This window comes from Anabrus simplex, chromosome 5, assembly GCF_040414725.1.
Source record: "Anabrus simplex isolate iqAnaSimp1 chromosome 5, ASM4041472v1, whole genome shotgun sequence".
In the NCBI taxonomy this organism is placed as follows: domain Eukaryota; kingdom Metazoa; phylum Arthropoda; class Insecta; order Orthoptera; family Tettigoniidae; genus Anabrus; species Anabrus simplex.
The window spans coordinates 323829659-323851353 of NC_090269.1; the positions used below are offsets into that span (position 1 = coordinate 323829659).

A 21695-nucleotide genomic window follows, 5' to 3' on the forward strand; every position below is an offset into this window, starting at 1 on the left:
ATGTGATTGGTGGTTCCATATTTTTACTGGGCTCTTAAATTTTTTCCAGATTCTTTTCTGTTTTGAATCACATTTGATTCCTCTCCATTCAGGAGCTTGTCAAAGAAGGTCTTGAATTCTCTCCTGATTCCATCTTCCTCTCATACTACTGATCCATTGTCCTGCTTTGATGTCTTTTAGGTCATTTTGCTTCTTTTTAATCACTCTGTAAAGAAGTTTCTTGTTTCCCCTGCTGTCCTCTTCCAACTTTTCCACCAATTCATTCCATTTTTTCTCTTTCTCTTCTCTTACTATCCTCTTAGCTGTAAGTTTTTTGCCCTGTAGAGTTCCTGTAGTTTAGTCATTTCTTAGCCATCTGAATCTTGTGCATCTCTTCGCTTTTCTTTGTCCAGCATCTTTTTTGCCCAATTTCTCTCTTTTATAGCCAATCTGACTCTGTCATTCCACCAAGGTGGCTCTTTTTCTTTCATGGTCGACCCTGTTACTCCACATAGGTTCACCCACCAAAGTATCTAAAAAAAATTTCCATTCTTCTTCTACTGTATTCATTTCCCCTTTGGTAAGTGTCTCTGTATCCTTATTTTATATTCTTCCTTCAGCTTGGCTTCTTCTAATTCCCAAGTCTTCACTTTACGTTTTCGTTTTCTTTTCTTCGGGGTTGTGTTAGCCACATGATTTAGGTCTGCAATCAATAATCTATGATCACTGTCCATACTCTCACTGGGGCTTTGACATCAGTTACATATTTCCTTCCTCCTTTGTTAGTGATGATATAGTCGATGAGAGACTTATGTTTTCCATCCCAGCTATATCTTGTTATCTTGTGGCTGTCTTGTTTATGGAAGAAGGTATTTTTGATGATCAATCCATTTCTTCTGCACAAATCAAGCAGTTGTTCGCCTTCTGCATTTCTGTTCCCAAACCCATATGGTCCAGTGATTTCCTCATAACCAAGTCTGTCTGTCCCAACTCGTGCATTTAAGTCCCCAATGATGATGACGTTTTCTCCATCAATTATATCTTCTAGATCTTGACAGAATTGTTCCTTCTCTTGAGCACTACATCCAACCTGTGGTGCATATACCTGCACTACTGTGTAATTTGTGGACTCCAGCTGCATAGATAATTTAATGATCCTATCATTCTTATAGGATACTTCAGTAATGGCATCCATGTCTTTTGTTATCAGGAAAGCTACACCATTTCTGGCCTCTTCCTCGTGTCCACTCCATACTAATTTGTAACCATCTCTGAGAATCTTCTACCTGCCTTTCTCCATTTTGTTTCACTCATTCCCAATATGGATAGATTTTTCCTCTTCATCATATCAATAAGTTCTTCAGTTTTTCCAGTCAGGGTCAAAATATTCATAGTCCCAATTCTTACATTGTTCTTCAGACATATCTGTCTTTCACTGGAGCCATGCTGGCCGTCATACCTGCCAGATCTGCTCGGAAGACTTTGTCAATTTCGGTATTATTTTTTATCTCCATCAGAGGCTTGTGTGATTGATGAAAGCAATTCGAAGATGCTACCACTGGCTTGCTAGGCCTACCATGGATCTTCGCGTTGTTACTTTGTTATGCACTAGATGGTTGGTGCGTGACACGCATTTCCTCATGTCAGTTAAGTCTATGGTTTATCCGCCAACACTCAGGAGGCTGATTTCAGTGATTGTCCCCTGGGCGATGGGGTTGCCACATCCCTACACCAATGCGAGGCTTTATCTGACCCTTTAATAATTAAAAGGAGAATTCCTCAAGGCAGTATTATTGGCTTTATGTTTTCTTATATATATATATAAATATCAATGATATGAGTAAAGTAGAGGAATCAGAGATAAGGGTTCTTGCAGATGATGTTATTCTGTATAGAGTAATAAATAAGTTATAAGATTGTGAGCAACTGCAAAATGACCTCGATAATATTGTGAGAAAGAGAATAGGCAATGGTATGATGATAAACGGGGTTAAAGTCAGGTTGTGAGTTTCACAAATAGGAAAAGTCCTCTCAGTTTTAATTACTGCGTTGATGGGGTGAAAGTTTCTTTTGGTGATCATTCTAAGTACCTAGGTGCTAATATAAGGAAAGATCTTCATTGGGGTAATCACATAAATGGGATTGTAAATACTGAGAACAGATCTCTGCACATGTTTGTGAGGGTGTTTAGGGGTTGTAGTAAGGATGTAAAGGAGAGGGCATATAAGTCTCTGGTAAGACTCCAACTAGAGGATGGTTCCAGTTTATGGGAACCTCACCAGGATTACCGTATAATCTCGAATACTACTCGCCACCGAATAAGATCCGCACCCTTATTTTGAAAGAGCAAAATTAAAAAAAAGAAAGTTTAGTCAAAATGAAATGAAATGTCGTATGGCTTTTAGTGCCGGGATATCCCAGAATGGGTTCGGCTCGCCAGGTGCAGGTCTTTTTAGTTGACACCCGTAGGCGACCTGCGCGTCGTGATGAGGATGAAATGATGATGAAGACAACACATACACCCAGCCCCCGTGCCATTGGAATTAACCAATTAAGGTTAAAATCCCCGACCCGGCCGGGAATCGAACCCGGGACCCTCCGAACCGAAGGCCAGTACGCTGACCATTCAGCCAACGAGTCGGACTAGTCAAAATTATTTACAATCTTTACTCATACACATCAAATGATTAGAAAATACAAATAAAAGTAAACAAACATTTCCAGAACAATATCCAACGAGTTCATTCATCATCATCATGATCATCAGTACCAACTAAGGTTAAGTTAGGTTGAGCCGATACGGGACAAAATATGAGATTTATAATCAGTACCAACTTCGGAAGTTTCATCACCATCACCTTCCAACAAAATGTTGTCATCGCTGCCATCCATAGCATTAGAAATGCTACATTTCTTGAAGCTCTTCCGTATGAGGTCTCCAGGGATACGATTCCATGCCGTCAAAATCCACGAACACAGCAGCTGAACTTCCAGGTGCTGAATGTGCTCAGTTGGAGTCAGTGTGTGATTATCAGCCACCATCCATTCTGTATAGAGCTGTTTCAAGGCTGGTGTAAATGGACAGTTCACGCAGACATCCAGCGGCTGTAGCATAGACGTCATCCCGAGCGGAATGATTGCTAGGTCGGTTTTCTCATCCTTGATATGTTTCTTCACAGCGGCTGTTGTGTGGCTGCGGTAACTGTCGAGAACAAGAAAGCTCTGTTGTCCCAATAATGCACCAGGGTGACGTTGCCAGACACACTTTACCCAGTCTTCCACAAGTGAACTGTCCATCCAGCCGGAGTTCTGAGCTCTTACGATAACACCAGCGGGTAGATTTTTAGGAAGCGTCTTTCGCTTGAGAACAATGTACGATGGCAATTTGGTTCCATCGGCGAGAATACACAACATTACCATACACCATTGTTTTTCATTACTGCCTGTTCTAATGGTAACACTTTTCACACCCTTAACATTCACAGTCCTGTCCATTGGCATTTCAAAGTAGACTGGCGTCTGATCTGCATTGCCAATTTGGGAAAGCAAATATGCATTTTCCTTCCACAACCGAATTATGTGACGGTGAAACAACAATAACTTCTCATCGTAGGCACCAGGAAGATGCTGTGAAATTGAGGTACGCCTTCGTACGCTCAACCCATTTCTTTTATAAAAATTGCATACCCATCCTCGGCTTGCCTTAATAATTTATTAAGGTGCGCTCAAAAGAGCATTACTTAACCTAGTAAAAACATTTACAAATGAGCAATTTTTTATATTCTCAGTTCATAACTTTAGAGTATTCCCTACTATATTTGCTAATTGATTTAACCCTTTTCGGACAGTCCGTTATATGATATAAACTGCACTTTTGATCAAAGAGGCAGAAAACGCACTCATTGTTTGGTTTATGAAAGGTGGTATTCCTGCAAATACAGTGATGAAAGCCATGTATAGCTAGCCTGGTAACAACATAAGAGGCTCTGATGGCCGCTGCAGATTTTTCCTGAATATGTATCCTGAAGGAACTTCCTGTCGGTTGCATGGTGATTCCTAAGTACTTGTATAGTACGTGAACCTTTTCTTGAGCCCTAGTTCCCATTCTGCACTATGGTATTTTCAGGTCCAGAGAAAAATGAATGGTTCCTGGCAATGACAGATGAATTTGTCTCTATTCTAAAAAATAAGACCTGGGATCTCGTAGACCACCCAGAGAATAGGGCAACAATGGGAAGTGGTATAGTCTTTAGGAACAAGTACAGAGCTCAGGGCTCAAGAAAAGTTTTGCGTACTATATTTCTTAACAACTTGAAGCGGTACACCTTCTAACATTATATTGTCTTTTGCTACTTGTTTCCCTCCTTTTCTGAATACCATTTGGACAGTTTTCTCCTTATTTATATTAAGATGATTCACCTCAGACCATTTCTCTAGTTCAGCTATTGCTGTTTGCACTTCTTCTTTGTTCGATGATCCAATCATCATGTCATCTGCATACATGATCAAAGTAGCCTTCGAATTATCATTTATAATTAATTTGACACCTGCTGTTAGTATATTAAACAGAGTAGGACTGATAGGATCACCCTGCATGACACTGTTGGTTTGCCTTATTTTCGGTGATCTTATATCGTTGTTACTAATTTCAATGTAATTGTATCTCATGATGTTTTGTATTATCAAGGTGAGTGGGTGGCTTTCCCCTATAATGTCTCTCAACTTTTCCATTACCTTTCTTCTGTTCACTAGGTCAAAGGCTTTTCTGTAATCTACGAATACTGCATAGTACTTTCCCTTGGGATGTCGCAATGCTTCTTTTATATCCTGCATTAGAAGTTTCACGGCCTGTATTGTGCTCCTCTGTTTCCTAAAACCAAACTGGGAGTCTGGTAGATTAAGCTTTTCGTTGATGATACATGTGAATACCTTAAAAAGGACATCCTCCAGCACAATTCCTCTGTAGGAATCTGGGTTGTCGAACGATCCTTTTCCTTACACATAAAATAAATACAAAAATTTTTAATCCACCTTCTTAATACTTTACAATCATGAGATGTTTATAAAAACATTACAATATACTATTACAAGGTACTAGTTTTGGTCCTATTAGGGCCATCATCAGCCTAGCAAGATATATATGTGTATACCATAGTCCTAAAACAGAGTTGTGTGGTGAGATGAAAGAATGGACTGGGGATGTGGTGGAATGATATATATATAAAATGGTGAATATATGAACTGTTGTAGATGTAACAATATTATGTTGATCAGTGACAAATAAAATCTTTTGATATATGTCTCATAAAATTACATATTAATCAACAATTATCTCAAAATTGAATAAAATAAGTTCTATTTGACGAATAGTCTAAGGTTGCACATTTAAAAATTTGGATTATGCTGGATTTTAAACAATGTCCAATGTTTCTATTGAGTTCTAGAAGATATGAAGTTCAACACTGGTGCAGAGGGAATTATTTTGCGTGATGTCCAATAAATCCAGAGGTTAAATGTTGATAAAACTGTTGGACATACTTTGTGATATATTGAAATCTTGCTGTGTTACAAAGGAATATTCCCAATTCAATAGGAACCAAATGAACCTTGCGCACACTGTGAAACAAGCTTGCCGGTGGAGTGCAACTAACAGATGATGGCTGATGATGGCCCTAATAGGACCGAAACTAGTACCTTGTAATAGTATATTGTAATGTGTTTATAAACATCGCATGATTGTTAAGTATTGAGAAGGTAGATTAAATTTTTGTATTTATTTCATGTGTAATCTTAATTCAATACAGAACCAACTATGAAGTTTATAACCTTGAATGATCCTTTTCCTTTGTAAAGAATTTTCATGGTTGCTGTCCTCCATTTTTCTGGTATTTCCCCTGTTTGAAAATATTTGTTTAATAGGGACACCCATAGGTCTATCAGGATATCTGCAGATTCTTTCAGGTGTTCCGGAAAAATTCCATCCGATCCTGCCGCTTTTTTAAATCTTGGTTTGTTGTATTACCCTCATTATTTCCTCTTTAGTAATGACTGTGTCAATTAACTCATCTCTTTTGGGCTCAGTATTGTATGTCTCGTCTGAGTTCATTTAATTTAAAATTCCAATGAAATGTCTCTCCCATGCTTCGATAGAAATTTTGCAAGATGTATTTGCAGTTTTCTTATTTAATGGCAGGTAAGGATTTGTTAAGGCCTCTTGTACTTGCTTTTTCACCTCTTTTTCTAGATACTCCTTTCTCTTCGTTTCCAGTAGAATTTTATTTTGTCTTCTCCTCTGCGCATATTGTGCCAGACTTTCCTTTTTATTGGACATTTTGGCTATGTGTAGAGCCTCCAAAACTACTTTTCTTTCTCTGTAGCATTCATTATTGAACCATAACTGTGCATATCTCGCCTTATGTTCCACACAGGCTGATTGTAGCAGGCTTGTAGCAATGATTGCGGCTTCATTTAATTTTCCCTCTTCAACGTGCTGTTTTGCCTCTTCAACCTTGTTGTAATTTTCTTTTAATTTCTCTACATCCAATTTTCTGGTATACCTGTATGGGATTTCTGATGATTGTTGTTAATGGTACATGCTTCCTTATTGGTGCAGCTGCCGACGTCCATAATCCTACCTGTTCAATTATGTTTATTTCATATCCTCTGTAGAAAACCAGGTCTATTGCACTGGATCCGTTCGATGCTATATAAGTTACGAGTTCTGGTTTGTTTATGTTACGGAGTTATCTGTGGTAGTTAGAGGTGAAAGAAGGTGCGGGCAGGAATAGGTCTCAAGTACAAAATTAAAGTTAATTTAAAACTTTAACAAAGGTTATATTTTCTTTTCAAAATCAATGAATAACAACAACAACAGAGAAACAGGTACCAAGTAGCAGGAAAACAAGTTAATAAATTACATTTGCTGGGGTTCAAGCCCCGGGTGAATAATTAATGAGCTCCAAGCTCCACTTTACCAATAGTCAACCAGACCACCTGGGGCAGAATTCCCCTGAAATCAAAGAGCACTTGCTCTCACCAAATACATTCCGGCCTTCAAGAGGCACTCAAAACCTAATTTGAAACGAGCGAACCGGCTCCCAGTTACTCACGCCTATTTAAGGCATCCTCGACTTTTACAATCGCTTGCCTGCAGGCACAACTTACAAATTTACACAGGGGTATCATGTACCCAACCTACTGGGCCTACCCAGAAAAGAAACAGATTAATTACATGGCCCAAAATACCAAATTGACTGGAGGCGTAGTTTGCACTCGTAATGCACCTTTTTAAAACCTAAGTGGCTCTAGGCCGATATACAGGGGATAATCCCAAGCTAGGGAGGTGACACGTATGAGAAAACTTTAATGCATAAGGAAGAGAAGAAACGGTTATGAAAACGTAGTAACCTCAATTTCAAAATGAAGGGGAGTTCGAGAGGGTGAAGCACTCTCTATCCCCGCTTTACAGTAAAAGAGATATGAAGTTTTTACATACACAGAAAAGTTAATTTACATTTTAAAGGAATTGATTACATATTAAAGGTTTCAAACCCTCCCCGAGAGTAGACTGCTGAGCTAGCAAGAAATGAAGATGTTAACAGGCCATTACCTTGTAGATGAGCTGCTGCTTGAAGAAAGAGGCGCTTCCCGCCCCCTGCTATATATTCACACACTGAGAAAGATGTTACTGAAGTGGCCCCGAGACAAGAAAATCAGCAGTTTATATACCCTCGTGGAACATTCGAGACCTTTCATGAATGATAACAACCCGCCCACAAACTTTTATTGGCTACCAGCAAAAACTAATACACAAGATGAGGAAGAAACACCTTATTGGAGGAAAATTAATTACAGAAATTTATGATTGGCTAATTTCAAAACTGGCGGAAGGAAAGGATATATATTGCCAACCCACAAACCACAGAATAAAATTTAGTAAAAATAAAACTCAGGAATACAATATTTCTTCAAAAAAGTTCATTCCATTGCACCAGAGTGTGTTACCATAGTTTTGGGTAGCGACATCTGTTAGAGAATGTTCAAACTTCTTGATACGGAGCAAACAAACACAAATCAAAATAGACGCAGTTCAGAACACTTCCAAATTACCAAATTTACAGTAATAACATCTTCCGAGAACCCGTTGAGTTAATACAGTTTGTTAAAGTTCAGGCTTTCTCCTGTAGAGAAGTTTCAACTAGCGCAATGTTTGAATTAGCGGCGTGGAGGTGTACCACCCGGTACAGTTTATAAGAGTGAATCCTTCCTCATTCATAATATCCAGTATGATTTCTATTTTCTGATCTGGTTTATCTATCCTCGTGTTGAAATCTCCTGCAAATATTACGTTTCTTTTGGTTTCTACCTGTATTATTGCCTTCATAATTGATTCCACCACATCCCCTATAGAGGTGTCTGGTTTTAAGTAGATTCCAATAATAGCCAGGCTTTCCGTTTTCACCATTACTATGTTGTATTCTTTCCTTATTTCTCTGATCTTCCCTACTGTTGGTTTGAGGAGTATTGAGACCCCTCCTGACGGCCTACCTAGTGTTGGAGTGGCAAGTGAGTGTACACGGTAGAGTCCTGGAAGCGCATGTAAGTCATCTCCATTTTTCAGCACTTTTTTTTTTTTTTGCTATTGGCTTTACGTCGCACCGACACAGATAGGTCTTATGGCGATGATGGGACAGGAAAGAGCTAGGAGTGGGAAGGAAGCGGCTGTGGCCTTAATTAAGGTACAGCCCCAACATTTGCCTGGTGTGAAAATGGGAAACCACAGAAAACCATTTTCAGGGCTGCCGACAGTGGGGTTCAAACCTACTATCCCCCGAATACTGGATACTGGCCGCACTTAAGCGACTGCAGCTATCGAGCTCGGTATCAGTATTGTTTCTGTTAGTATAGCAATGTCAAACTTCTGAAAGTAGTTATTGGGCAGCATAGCGATTGCATTCTTCATCCCTTCTATATTCCATAGTAGTATTTGCTCCTACGGTCGATTCGCTATGGAATCCTGGTGTTTGTAACCTGGTGCCCTCCTCGCGTCGTCAAAAAAGAAAACGCCTTACTAGCAGTCCTGTGGGCCAGAAACCTGGGACATTTACTCGTTTAAGCTCACAAAAAGGAATTCCAATACGGAAAACCTTTTTATACCCCCTTTGATTTATTTGATCGCATTCCATATCTGTAATGCCATTGCCTTTCATATAGATTCTCATGTCCTCTATAGTTGTTTCATTGTGTAAACGCCCAACGTATAGCCAGGCCCTGTGCACGGTTGCTCTTAGGTTATTTTTACTGCTGGTGTCATCTTTCTTTCCTATTATACCATTAGTTTGTTGATTTTTCCTCATAACTTTGCGTGATACAACAGAGGATGAAGTACGACTTTCTTCTTGGTTCTGCATCATTTTTCTCAAGTCAGATTGATCTTGTCTTTCCATTGTAGGTGTTGTTGTGGGTGTTATAAGGTTTGATGAGCAAGCGTCTCCTTCGCTGGCTCGTCGCTGTGTATCACTTGCCCGCCTCAAAATTGCCGTGGCATTGTGTTCATCTCTTGGATGACCTTGCTCCACCCTTGGCGGTTGCGGGGCTGTCTTTTTCATGATTCTCTTTTCAATTCCATCTGAATTCTTAATCACATACATACTGGGGTTCTCAACTGCTGTCACCCTTTCCTTCTGTATTTGTAATACCTTGCTTATTTCTTGCAATACTATTTCTTTAATTTCTTCCTTCATGTTTTTTATTTCAGTTCTTAGTCCCTTTAATTCCTCTTTGCCATTTTTCATTAGTACAAAGTCCTCCTTACATTCCTTGCATAGCCAGAATAACGTGCAGGTTGGTTTCTTTAGTGTTGTGAAATCCCCTGCACTGACTCCTGAACATTCTTCGTGGAACCATCATTTGCATCTACCATCACACCCTACCGCTGCCGTAGTTTCTGTTACTGCCTTTTTGCATTCTCCACAGGAATCGCTAGAGATCATCTCGATTTCTATACTCTTGTCTGTCTATTGTCTATTGAAACAAAATGGGTGCCAGTTAGGGCAAAGATAATGATCAAAAAATAAACGAGTTACCCTCTAAATAGTAATATCTATGGACCGATTGTAGCTATAAGCAAGATGGATGACGCTTAGGGCATAAAATTAAAGAATAATTATGGCCCTAAAACACTATTAAACAACCATGGATACACTAGATAACACTGTCACACATTTAGCACACAAAATAAAGACAGAGATACTCTCTAGAAACTACAAAAAAAAACTTAGTTCTTCTTTATAGACAGAAATATCATGCACTAGCATTACCCACTTTTATTTTATGTTGCCTTAAACCCTTCCGTTGAAAGTTCCTTTGTGATCTCTAATGCCTTTAGCTGACACATTTCGGTTGACACACCATATTCCAATTCCTGCCTTTCTGTCACATATTTATAAAGTTTTTTTCAATTTCTGGAAACAGTATACTCAGTCCACGAAAAGCTCTACGATCTCCACTACATGTTAATAGCACATTTTTCTTCTTTCTCCAATCGCGAATACATGACTCGTCAATATCGTATTTCCTACCGGCGGCACGATTTCCAATAATTTTGGCTTCGGAACTACTTTCAGTTTCTCACTCGCAGTAAAAGATCGCAAATGCTTTGTGGAATTCATGTTGATACTCCAAGAACGTGCGTGAGACTGGCACCAAGCGCGGAAGTAGCAGATACTGAGAGCGGAGAGAGCATTGTCGCCAAGCCGCACCGGTGGTGATGCCCAATTTATGTGCATTTGGAAAGATAAATTTCCCAAAATTTTAAATAAGACCTGCACCCAATTTGGAAGCGATATTTTCGAAAAAACAGTGCGGGTGGTATTCGAGATTATACGGTACTTGATTCATGAACTGGAAAAAATCCAAAGAAAAGCAGCTCCATTTGTTCTGGGTCATTTCTGACAAAAGAGTAGCATTACAAAAATGTTGCAAAGTTTGGGCTGGGAAGACTTGGGAGAAAGAAGACGAGCTGCTCGACTAAGTGGTATGTTCTGAGCTGTCAGCAGAGAGATGGCATGGAATGACATTAGTAGATGAATAATTTTGAGTGGTGTCTTTAAAAGTAGGAAAGATCACAATATGAAGATAAAGTTGGAATTCAAGAGGACAAATTCAGGCAAATATTCGTTTATAGGAAGGGAAGTTAGGGACTGGAATAACTTACCAAGGGAGATGTTCAAAAAATTTCCAATTTCTTTGAAATCATTTAAGAAAAGGCTAGGAAACAACAGATAGGGAATCTGTCTCCTGGGCGACTGCCCTAAATGCAGATCAGTATTGATTAATCGATTGATTGATAAGGAGTGAGGACATAATGATTTGTCCATTGGATGGGGATCTTAGGTCTTGAGCAGACCCCTTAGTGTTATTCAAGAGGAGTACATTATGTACCAACACCGGATTTCACCCGTTCCTTAGCTCATTATCATCATCACACACCCAAATGCATGTCGCCCATGGACGTCAAATAGTAGAGGCCACTACACAAGATTGATCGATCAATCAATCATTGGTCCCTGCTGTAGTGGCACTGTTGAATATTTGACATGTTCATATTTCTCCTCGTAATTTCCTCCTTTCTTCAACAGATGTCATGACAGTCTACTTCTTATCATTCTCGATGTCGACAGCAGCTGTGAGTTCACTTTGATTCATATTTACAACCTCTTTGGGTGAAATTTCACAGAAATAAATTAGTGCAGTTTTCCGACGATCTGTTTGAGCACCATTTCTGTAGTGTTTGTAAACAAACCTTCATGGGCTCTGCTTTGCTATTCTATTTCATTTTATTTCGTAGTTTTCCATTCAGTGCAAGTTATTTAGTTCTGTTTGTATATTATTATTTGATTTATTATATGCATTTATGTACAGTGTGTGTCTAAATATAGCATCTTCACTTCATTTTGGAAAATAAGAAATGAAGTGGTGTGAAATTTGTTGGAAGATGAAAGTGGCAGATCTGACTTTGAGATTATAGAGAATGAACTGACAGATTCAGATTTGGAATGTTTATCCACTATCTTTTCGCATTAAATATCGGAAATGAAAGTGATGACGAACCTCCCGTAAAGCAACCTAACATAACAATGTGGCTGAGGTCATGCCTCCAAATGCATGCCAATAAGTTTTACCTAATATTTTAAAGAATATACCTCTCAGAGTGATAAAACTTTTGCTAGTACATTACAGATGCATTATAGACAATCTGAATATTTCAGTTTGTTTGTGACATGTTCCAATTTTGTGTACATATGATTGAAATTTTATTAGTATTTTGAATTTAGGAATTACACCTTTTGAGCAGACTGTACATTTCTCTAGACAAAACATTTATGCAGTTTCGTGTCACCACGACAATCCTCAGTGTATTAGCTTTACATAAATACACAAAACTTCATAGATTTATTTTTTATTTTGCGGATATTTTGTATTTTATGTAGACAAGTAAAAGCCGACAAATATGGCTGCCACCACAGGATTTAACATTGCCAGTTCTAGGGCTAAACAATATATTAAGTTCCATGGCACTTTGTACAGCAGTAGTTGGGTGCCCACTTGTTAACATTATTTACAAAACTACTATATTTTCCAAAATCTAACTTGTAAGTCTTCACAAGTAGGGGTGTTATAATCCTGCACTGAAATTTCTTACCCTCCACTAAGTAACAGAATAAATTAGGGGAATTCTCACACCAGCGAAACACTGAAAAATTATAACCATTCTATATGATATCTTGTAATTATTTATCCTAATACTTTAATTCTACTTCACAGCACTGTACAAAACACCACTCTACTATCAATGATTTATTCACAGTATAACATGATTTGCACAGAAGTCACTACTTCATGTTTTTCACAATACAGTCTAGCAACATCCATATACCTAAGAATAAAAGAGAAATTTATCCATCTTGAGAGACAGCAGTGCAACCTGCACCCAACCCTCCCCTCCTCATTTGCCACAGAAGAACAACCACTTCTGCTATAGGGTGTGCTATAGGTGCAATAGTAATACCTCAACATATTTAGGTGATACGCAAAATTCAATATATTTTCGTGTTCTGTGGGTCTGAAAATATTGTAACTGATATAGTTTACATCTGAAAGGAATTCAGTGTTGTACAGTGTTATTATAGTAATACGCATAGAAGGAAAATGGGGCTCTTTTCTTCACTGTATACTGGCATGAAGAGGGGAGCATGCTAAAGTGGGAAATGCACAAAGGATTGGCTAGATCATTTTCTGTGCTGTAAAAGATGGTGGTGGTGGTATTGTCATTTTAAGAGGAAATATAACTGGACAACCATCCTCTATTATATATACATTCATTTACGCCCATTAGAGACCATGTTAGGTAACAGTTACATGTTTCTGGAAGCCTTCTTCACAGCCCAAAACTTTAGCATCCTTGCTCCGGCAGCCTGTCTTCTTTCTTTCGTCCACCCATGGTTAAGTTTTGGTTCATCATGGAATCCCTGGAATTTGTCGATCACTGACCTAAATTTTGTTCGGTTTGAGATGTCTTCTGAATTTAGTCCCACATGTTTGAGATCCTTTCTCATCTCCCTGAACCATTTGTCCGACACTTTAGGTCTGCTGTCTAGTATTGTGAAAATCCTTTTCATTAGTCTCTTCTCATCCATTCTAAATAAATGCCCATACAATTTAAGTCTCTGTTTTCTCATGGACTCAGCCTTTCATTGTCACAGTAAAGTTCTTCCCTTCCTCACAACCTATACTGTCCATCCACAATCTTTGAATCCATTATTTTGCGAAGGATCTTTCTTTTGAATTTCTCAGCTTCTCTCAGTCCCACTTTCCTTGTCATTTAGAGGTATTCACTAGCATACAGACATTCCGTTTTAATCACTGTATTGTAGTGCCTTAGTTTAGCTCATCTGGAGATGGTTTTCTTCTTGTACATAGGATATGTCCTACAAAAAGCCGCAGCCATCTTCTCCCATCTGGTGTTGTTTGCTTCTCTTTCATTAGTTTTCAATTGCACTATTTCAACCAAGTACTTAAAGTGATCAACTCTTTCTATTTTACCACGTTCTGTCTTCAGGTACCGAGGGGCTATTTTGATGTATTGTTATATATTTAATTGTTTTAAAAATAAATCTGTAGTCCTTGTAGTTTTAGTACATTCAGCTGTTCTATTGCTGTGTCAGTATTCCTAGATAGCAGCGCAAAGTCATCAGCAAAGGCAAAATTGTGACTGCAATTTCTCCACCACTTTTCAGCATCTCTGCTGTGACAGAGTCTTCCCCTGCAGCTTTGTTGTTCCTTAAGTCTGTAATTATTTCATGGAGTTCTTTTTCATCAGGGGGTATTGATACATATGTTGATTCCCATAGGGAACATGAAATATTTGTCCTCAATGAGTAAATTTATAATACCAATATAATGGTCCGTTATTGGACATTATAAATTTTCCAGCTAACTCATTCTTGGTTGCCTGCGTTTCGTCCTCATGTGCTAAGTTGGGCTCATCAGTTGGTCCTTAGCACACCTACCAAGACGCAAGGCTAGTGCATACTGTGGAGGCCACTGCATATGCTACTTGAAGCCACCAACAGTGCCAATTTACTAAGAGAGACTATGTCTCACTTCCAAAAATCGATGCCTGCCTGGCCATCAGATGATATATATGTTGATTCCCATAGGGAACATGAAATATTTGTCCTGAATGAATAAATTTATAATACCAATATAATGGTCCATTATTGGACATTATAAATTTTCCAGCTAACTCATTCTTGGTTGCCTGCGTTTCGCCCTCATGTGCTAAGTTGGGCTCATCAGTTGGTCCTTACGGGGTATTGAGTTTTCATTCCGTTGCTTTGGATTCTCTTTTGGCCATTTATTTTTAGGTTTTTCACAGTTCAACAATTTCCCATAATATGTAGCTAATATCTCACAATTTTCATTCCTATTCACAGCCAATTTTCCATCTCCCCTTCGAAATCCCATGGTAGATGGTTGATATCGATTTATGTGTTCTTTATAGGTCCTATAAAAGGTTGTAGTTATTGTTCTTAAATTCCGTGTCAATACTTTGGATTTCTTCAGACATTTGATTCCTTTTGGCTTGCCGGAGGGTCTTTGCTGTCTATCTGTGTACCTCTTTGTATGTCTCAAATTATCTTCTGTTTTATCTGTGTAACAATGCTTTATAGGCTGCAGCTCTCCTATCAATTGGTACATCACAGTCTGTGGTCCACCATCGGTGTCTGCGAATTTGTCACAATGGTGCAACATCGTTAGCTATATTAGCCATATTCTCTCGAATATCCTCGCAAGTCTCCATTTTCTTCTCCCACATATGTCTTTTTCTTGAAGTTTTTCGTGACTTACATTTATTGACACATTTAGAGAGAGTCTCTTCTTGTTTAGCGGTAACAGCTTGAATTTTATGCAGGTCAAGAAATGATCAGTCAAGATTGGCTCCTTTCTGTACTACCACATTCATAATTTCTTTAGTGTTTCTCCTTGAAATTGCAACATGGTCCAGTTGATATTCACCTAGGTTTTTCTGTGGAGCACACCATGTTTTCTTTCTCCTTGGCAGTCTTTTGAAGTATGTGAATATTAATTTAAGATCAAAAGTCTCACATAAGTCAATAAGTCTCTTCCCATTCGTATTTGTTCTGGTATGAGCTGGATAACCACCTACTATTTTTCAGAACTGACGTTCTTTCCCGACCTGTGCGTTGAAATCACCCATCAGAATTTTGACATGATTGCTTGGCATCTTTAGCAATTCATTCTCCAATTGATCCCAGAATATTTTCACCTTATCAGGATTTTTTCTGTTGTCTTCGTTTATGGGGCCGTGAGCATTGAATAATGTGTATATCTCTTGTTTGCACACTTCAGTGTTAGAGTGGAGAGTCTATCAGAAGGAAAAGAGAAATCCATTACGGAGTCAATAACTCAACTGTTTACGCAAAATGCTGTGCCAAGTTACTGCAGATTTCTTCCAATTTTTTGTTCAGGTTTACCCTTAAAGATTCTTTAATTTTCTGAATCAAACATATTAATATCAGTAAAAAGTGTCTCTTGCACTGCTAGTATTAGGATATTCTGATTTTCCGTTTTAATTTCCCCATCCAAAGTAGAGTCTGTATGTTGATAGTTCCAGAATAGTGATGTTTCTTTGTCCGTATATTTCGTTTTAGGTTAGTCATTAAGTACATCATCAGTCTGGCTACCAGATGACTCCGACTCCATCTTGCATGTTGGTACAAGCTCCCCAGAATCCGAAGGCTTGTTTGCGCTGCCTGATGCGACGGTGGATGCTGGGTACCACCTGGGGTAGTTTTCCTTGAAAGTGTTTCCATGATGCATAGTGTTACCTCATGGTAATGCTTGGTGGGACAGATTACTCTGTCTGTGGTTAGAACTGCGGTTGTTAGCCGTAGAGCCAGTTCTTCCGCCCTCTCAGCCGTTGGGAAATATCCCCTTCTACCATCGAGACCGTTGACTGCAGTCCTTTTTGCCTCAGTTTATCTGCGGGTGTTTATTTGGCTAAGCCTTATTCACACCTGTCCTGTATATCTACAGGAACATCCCCTATCAGCCATATGGGACGCGCCATGTAGGGGTTGAGGCCCCTCCGCCCCAGTGTCTTCCGTGAAGTTATGCCAATCACTTAATCAGTTCAGTGCCTGACCCCAACGGAAACTAAACGGGCATGGCAACCATCCTCTATTAACACTAATCAGAGAGAAAAAATGGAAGGGATCCGACGTACAAAAAATGAAGGTATCGGCCAAAAATGGACAAGGGCCATGAAGGGCATGAAAATGAAAGACTCCCTAGGCCTTGTAAACCTAATACCATCAAGGTCAGAAAAGAACAAGAGTTGACCAAGGGAGGTTGGATGAGATAGATGAAATTGAGGAGCCTGGCACAAGTGGATTCAATGCCAGGACTCAGCTAAGGGCTCTTTTTCATGCCAACACACGCTCCCAAGTTAGGAGACCATGGAGCTCTTTTAGTCACCTCTTAAAGAGGGAGGGGATACCATGGATGTTATTCTACAGCCCCCATTCGCAGGGCGAGTATCCAAGACAGACAGGTTTGCTAGACATTCAGAGAAATGGAAATTAAGGTGGTTTGGATAGAAAAAGTAGAAATAGAAATGAAGGAAAAGAGTGCAGAGGCCTCTCGGAGAACTTGGAATGCATCTTGTTAGTATGGTCATACACCGAGGGCAGTCCACCTGAGCTGACACAGCTCTTGGGGTCAAAGAGCAGACAAGCTTCCACACCAACATAAGGCCATGGTGTCCCTAGAGGGGCTGTGTACTGGAATAGTAACAGGCCTACCTACTGTCGTAATGAAGTTAGAAGAATATCTCAAAGCCTTCCATACAATGATGACCAAATTTAAAAACTTTGTTTACCTGCAACATATATTTGTAAAATGTCTTTATGGAAGTTTCATTTCTCAGCAACAGTTAGATGTATGGAAAAAAAATAGCTTCAGTCAGAATTGCAGAAAATTGGTCTGGTGTTCACTAAGTCTGCTATCACCTGCAACTATAAGGCAATATTCTCCAATGATCCTGTTATAGATTTAAAAGTAGTCAAAAGTGGTCTTGAAACTCACCATTATATATGCTATTCTGCTAGCTTTGTTTTGATACAAACATTACAAGATAGTTGAAATCTGGAGTCTATGCAATTTACTATTCCATTGCCAGTAATACTCGAACACTTCTGCTGCATCAATATCACATAATCAAAGATAGTATTTTTATGTTTTTCAGTAGAGGGAAAAATCAAAAACCAAAACAATTCAGGAATGGGTACAAAAGAAAATTATTCATGTGGTGTCCAAGCACTGGTTGCAAATCATCTTCAATATAATTTTACGAAATTGAGGAGAGATTTCATTTTGTTCCTTTCAAATGAGATATATGGAAAGGTAAAAACTGTCATTAAAAGTTCTATGAGATTTCCTTTCTCAGCTTGAGTTGCAACATCTGAATCAAATATATACAGTATACCAGACAAATCATACATAATGTTAATATGAATATTGATGATAATTACTTCATGGAATTCACTGACTGGTGGAATAAATTTATGACCAACTCCTGTAGAAGTTTGCCAATCTGTTTGGTGCAGGCTAGGATCATATGTACTCATTGTAGTCAGCACCTGAAAGCACACAGAATTATTCCTTTATAAAAATAAATACAATTAAATAGATGTTTTGACACAGAATAAGTCAGAGTTGAAAGCAGAAATACAGAAGATATAGTGAAATTAAGCAAGAGAAGCAGAAACAAGTGAGATGGTTGTAGAGAAGTACTAAAAAACTAAGATAATAAATATTTGTGCACAATTCACATTGTTTTGGGGATGCATAGCGAGAGCAAATATAATAAAAGGGAATATTCAATCTATAATTCAAAAGAGGGGATGTTCCACCTGATCAATACAATAATTTAAAGTTCAACTATATTTTATATTAAAAACATTACAAATAGTTTTGACCCTTTGATTGGGCCATCCTCAGCTAGATACATGCATAATCTTAAAGAATAAAATAGCACTCTTCAAAATGTGTTAAAAATTGTATCACAGTCGTTACTGTTCTTCAAATGTCCACCTGGAAGTTAAAATGGTTTGAGCTTCTTGTCATCATCAACATCCTAAACCATCTCCAGTTTCCCGGGTGTGGTATATGAGCCTCCTCCATCTCATCCTATCCTTGTACCATTCCTCCTCCACCAACCTGTCCCAATCATGACCTCTCAGCAGTACATCATTCTTAACTAAATCTATCCATTTCCTTCGTAGCCTTCCCATGGGTCATCTTCCTTCTACTTTTCTGTCAAATTCCTTCCTTGCAGTTCTGTTAACTGGCATCCTCTTCACGAGACCAAACCACTTCAGTCTTGATATCTGAATCTTATTGAGGAGAGAATCATAACAGAATCATCTATTCCTACTTCCTCTCTAATTTTCTCATTCCTAATCTTGTCTTTCCCTGTTTTCTAGATCATAGTGTGTAGGAATTTCATTTCAGCTGCCTGGAGTTTGGAGTTATCTCTATTGGTCAGTATTGTGGTTTCGAGACTGTATGTAAGAATTGGTGTATAATAAGACAATGTACAATGTAATTTTTGTATTCATAGGTATCTGCTCATCCCACAGCAGGTGTCTTACCTGGTGGTAAAATTGTGTTGCCTTACTGATTCGAATGTTCACCTCATGTTTTGCTAGGTTGTCATTTGATAGAACGCTACCCATGTATTTGAAAACTGGAACGCCGTCCAGTTGGGCTTCATTTAACATGACTATTGGTTCTGCTCCTTTCCTAAAACCGAATTGCCTTCTATCAAACCAGTTATTAATTTCACAAACATGTCTTATATAATCAGAAATAATGTGTTCCCGAAGCATACATGCAATGCATGTCAAACTGACTGGCCTGTAATTTTCAGCTTTATGTCTACCACCCTTTCCTTTATACCCAGGGGCTACTATAGCAACTCTCCATTCATTTGGTATAGCACCTTCATGCAAACAATAATCAAATAAGTACTTCAGATATGGTACTATATATCAACCCGTTGTCTTTAGTACTTCCCCCGAAACCTTATCAATTCCAGCTGCTTTTCTAGTTTTCAACTTTTGTATCTTACTGTAAATGTCATTGTTGTCATAGGCAAATTTTAATACTTCTTTAGTATTAGTCACCTCCTTTATCAGGACATTATCCTTTTAACCAACAATCTTTACATACTGCTGACTGAATACTTCTGCCTTTTGAAGATCTTCACATACACACTCCCCTTGTTTATTAATGATTCCTGAAATATCCTTCTTGGAACCTGTTTCTGCCTTAAAGTACCTATACATACCCTTCCATTTTTCACTAAAATTTGTATGGCCACCAATTATGCTTGCCATCATGTTATCCTTAGCTGACTTCTTTGCTAGATTCAATTTCCTAATAAATTTCTTCAATTTCTCCTTACTTCCACAGCCATTTCTAACTCTATTTCTTTCCAACCTGCACCTCCTTCTTAGTCTCTTTACTTCTCTATTATAAATTATAATATAGTGGATCTTTATCATTCCTTACCACCTTTAAAGGTACAAACCATTTTCATATTCCTCAACAATCGCTTTAAACCCATCACCCTGTCTGTTTACATTTTTGTTTACAGTACAGTTTTCCACCAATCATAGTTATTTTAAAAACTCCCACATGCCTGTTTTATCAGCCATATAGTACTGCCTGATAGTCCTAATTTTAATACCTTCCTTTCTTTCACATTTATTTTTAACTCCCACAAAAACAGCTTCGTGATCACTAACACCATCTAATACTTTGGTTTCTCTATAGAGCACATCTGGTTTTATCAGCACTACATCCAGAATATTCTTCCCTCTAGTTGGTTCCATCACTTTCTGAATAAGATGCCCTTCCCATATTAACTTATTTGCCATTTGTTAGTCATGCTTCCTGTCGTTCACATTACCTTCCCAACTGACATTTGGTAAATTGAGATCACCCGCTACAAACACGTTTCTTTCCTTATCGTTTCCCACATACGTGATTGATTATCTTATCAAATAATTCTGAATCAGCGCCTGCGCTACCCTTTCCCGCTCTGTACACTCCAAAGACATCGTTGCCTATTATTTTTAGAGATTAGCCTTACTCCTAGAATTTCATGTTTGTCATCTTTAACTTTCTCGTAGCTTACAAATTCTTCTTTCACCAGAATGAATACTCCCCCTCCTACCATTCCTATCCTATCTCTACGATACACCCTCCAGTTCCATGAGAAAATTTCTGCATCCATTATATCATTTCTCAGCCATGATTCAACTCCTATTACATTATCTGGTAAGTATATATCTATTAAATGTCTTAATTCTATTCCTTTTCTTACAATACTTCTACAGTTGAGCACTAACATTTTTATGTCATCCCTACTTGATTTCCAGTTCCCAATTCCCTTATCACGTCTCCCTAGGCCACCCCGTTTCCCTGAATGTACCTCCCTATAACCCTTCTAAACAAATTTCCTAACTTATATGTACCACTGTGGTTTAAGTGAAGGCCATCTAAGCGCAGATCCCTATCTCCTACCCACCCGTTAGGATCTAGAAATCTCACTCCCAGTTTCCCACATACCCACTCCATAGTCTCATTTAAATCCCCAATCACCTTCCAGTCAGTATCCCTCCTACACAGTATTCCATTGATAACAATCTCCGCTTCCTTAAACTTCACCCGTGCTGCACTTACCACGTCCCACACATCCCCAACTATGTTGGCACTTATACTTGCTTGTTTTACGTTGTTAGTACCAACGTGAAACACTACCACCTTCTGCTTTCCCTCCTCCTTCTCTTCTACTTTCCTCAACATCTGCCTTAACCTAATTCCTGGATAATACTCTACCCTGGTACCCTATCCTCTACACATTTTTCCAACATGTTGAACAATGGAATCCCCAACCCTACCCACCTCATTTGATCCACTCCCCCCCTGGTCAGTCCTATCTTTCCTGACAGCTGCAGAAGCTACATCCTCTTCCCTTTTCTCTGTCCCATGACCTGTCTTTTCCTATCCTCCACTCCACATTTCCCTTTCCTACTTATTCCCTTTTTCCTACTTCCACACTT

The 21695-nt window shown here is 38.7% G+C and overlaps 1 protein-coding gene across 1 annotated transcript in view; it reads right to left on the reverse strand.

Moving 5' to 3' along the window:
• Nucleotides 1-21695, reverse strand: part of LOC136874874 (uncharacterized) — a 210034-nt gene that overhangs the window by 165558 nt on the left and 22781 nt on the right. Inside the window, exon 3 of the mRNA XM_067148570.2 lies at nt 18096-18203. Coding sequence (XP_067004671.2) covers nt 18096-18191 — 96 coding nt within the window. The 5' untranslated portion in view covers nt 18192-18203. The remainder of the gene's footprint in view (nt 1-18095; nt 18204-21695) is intronic.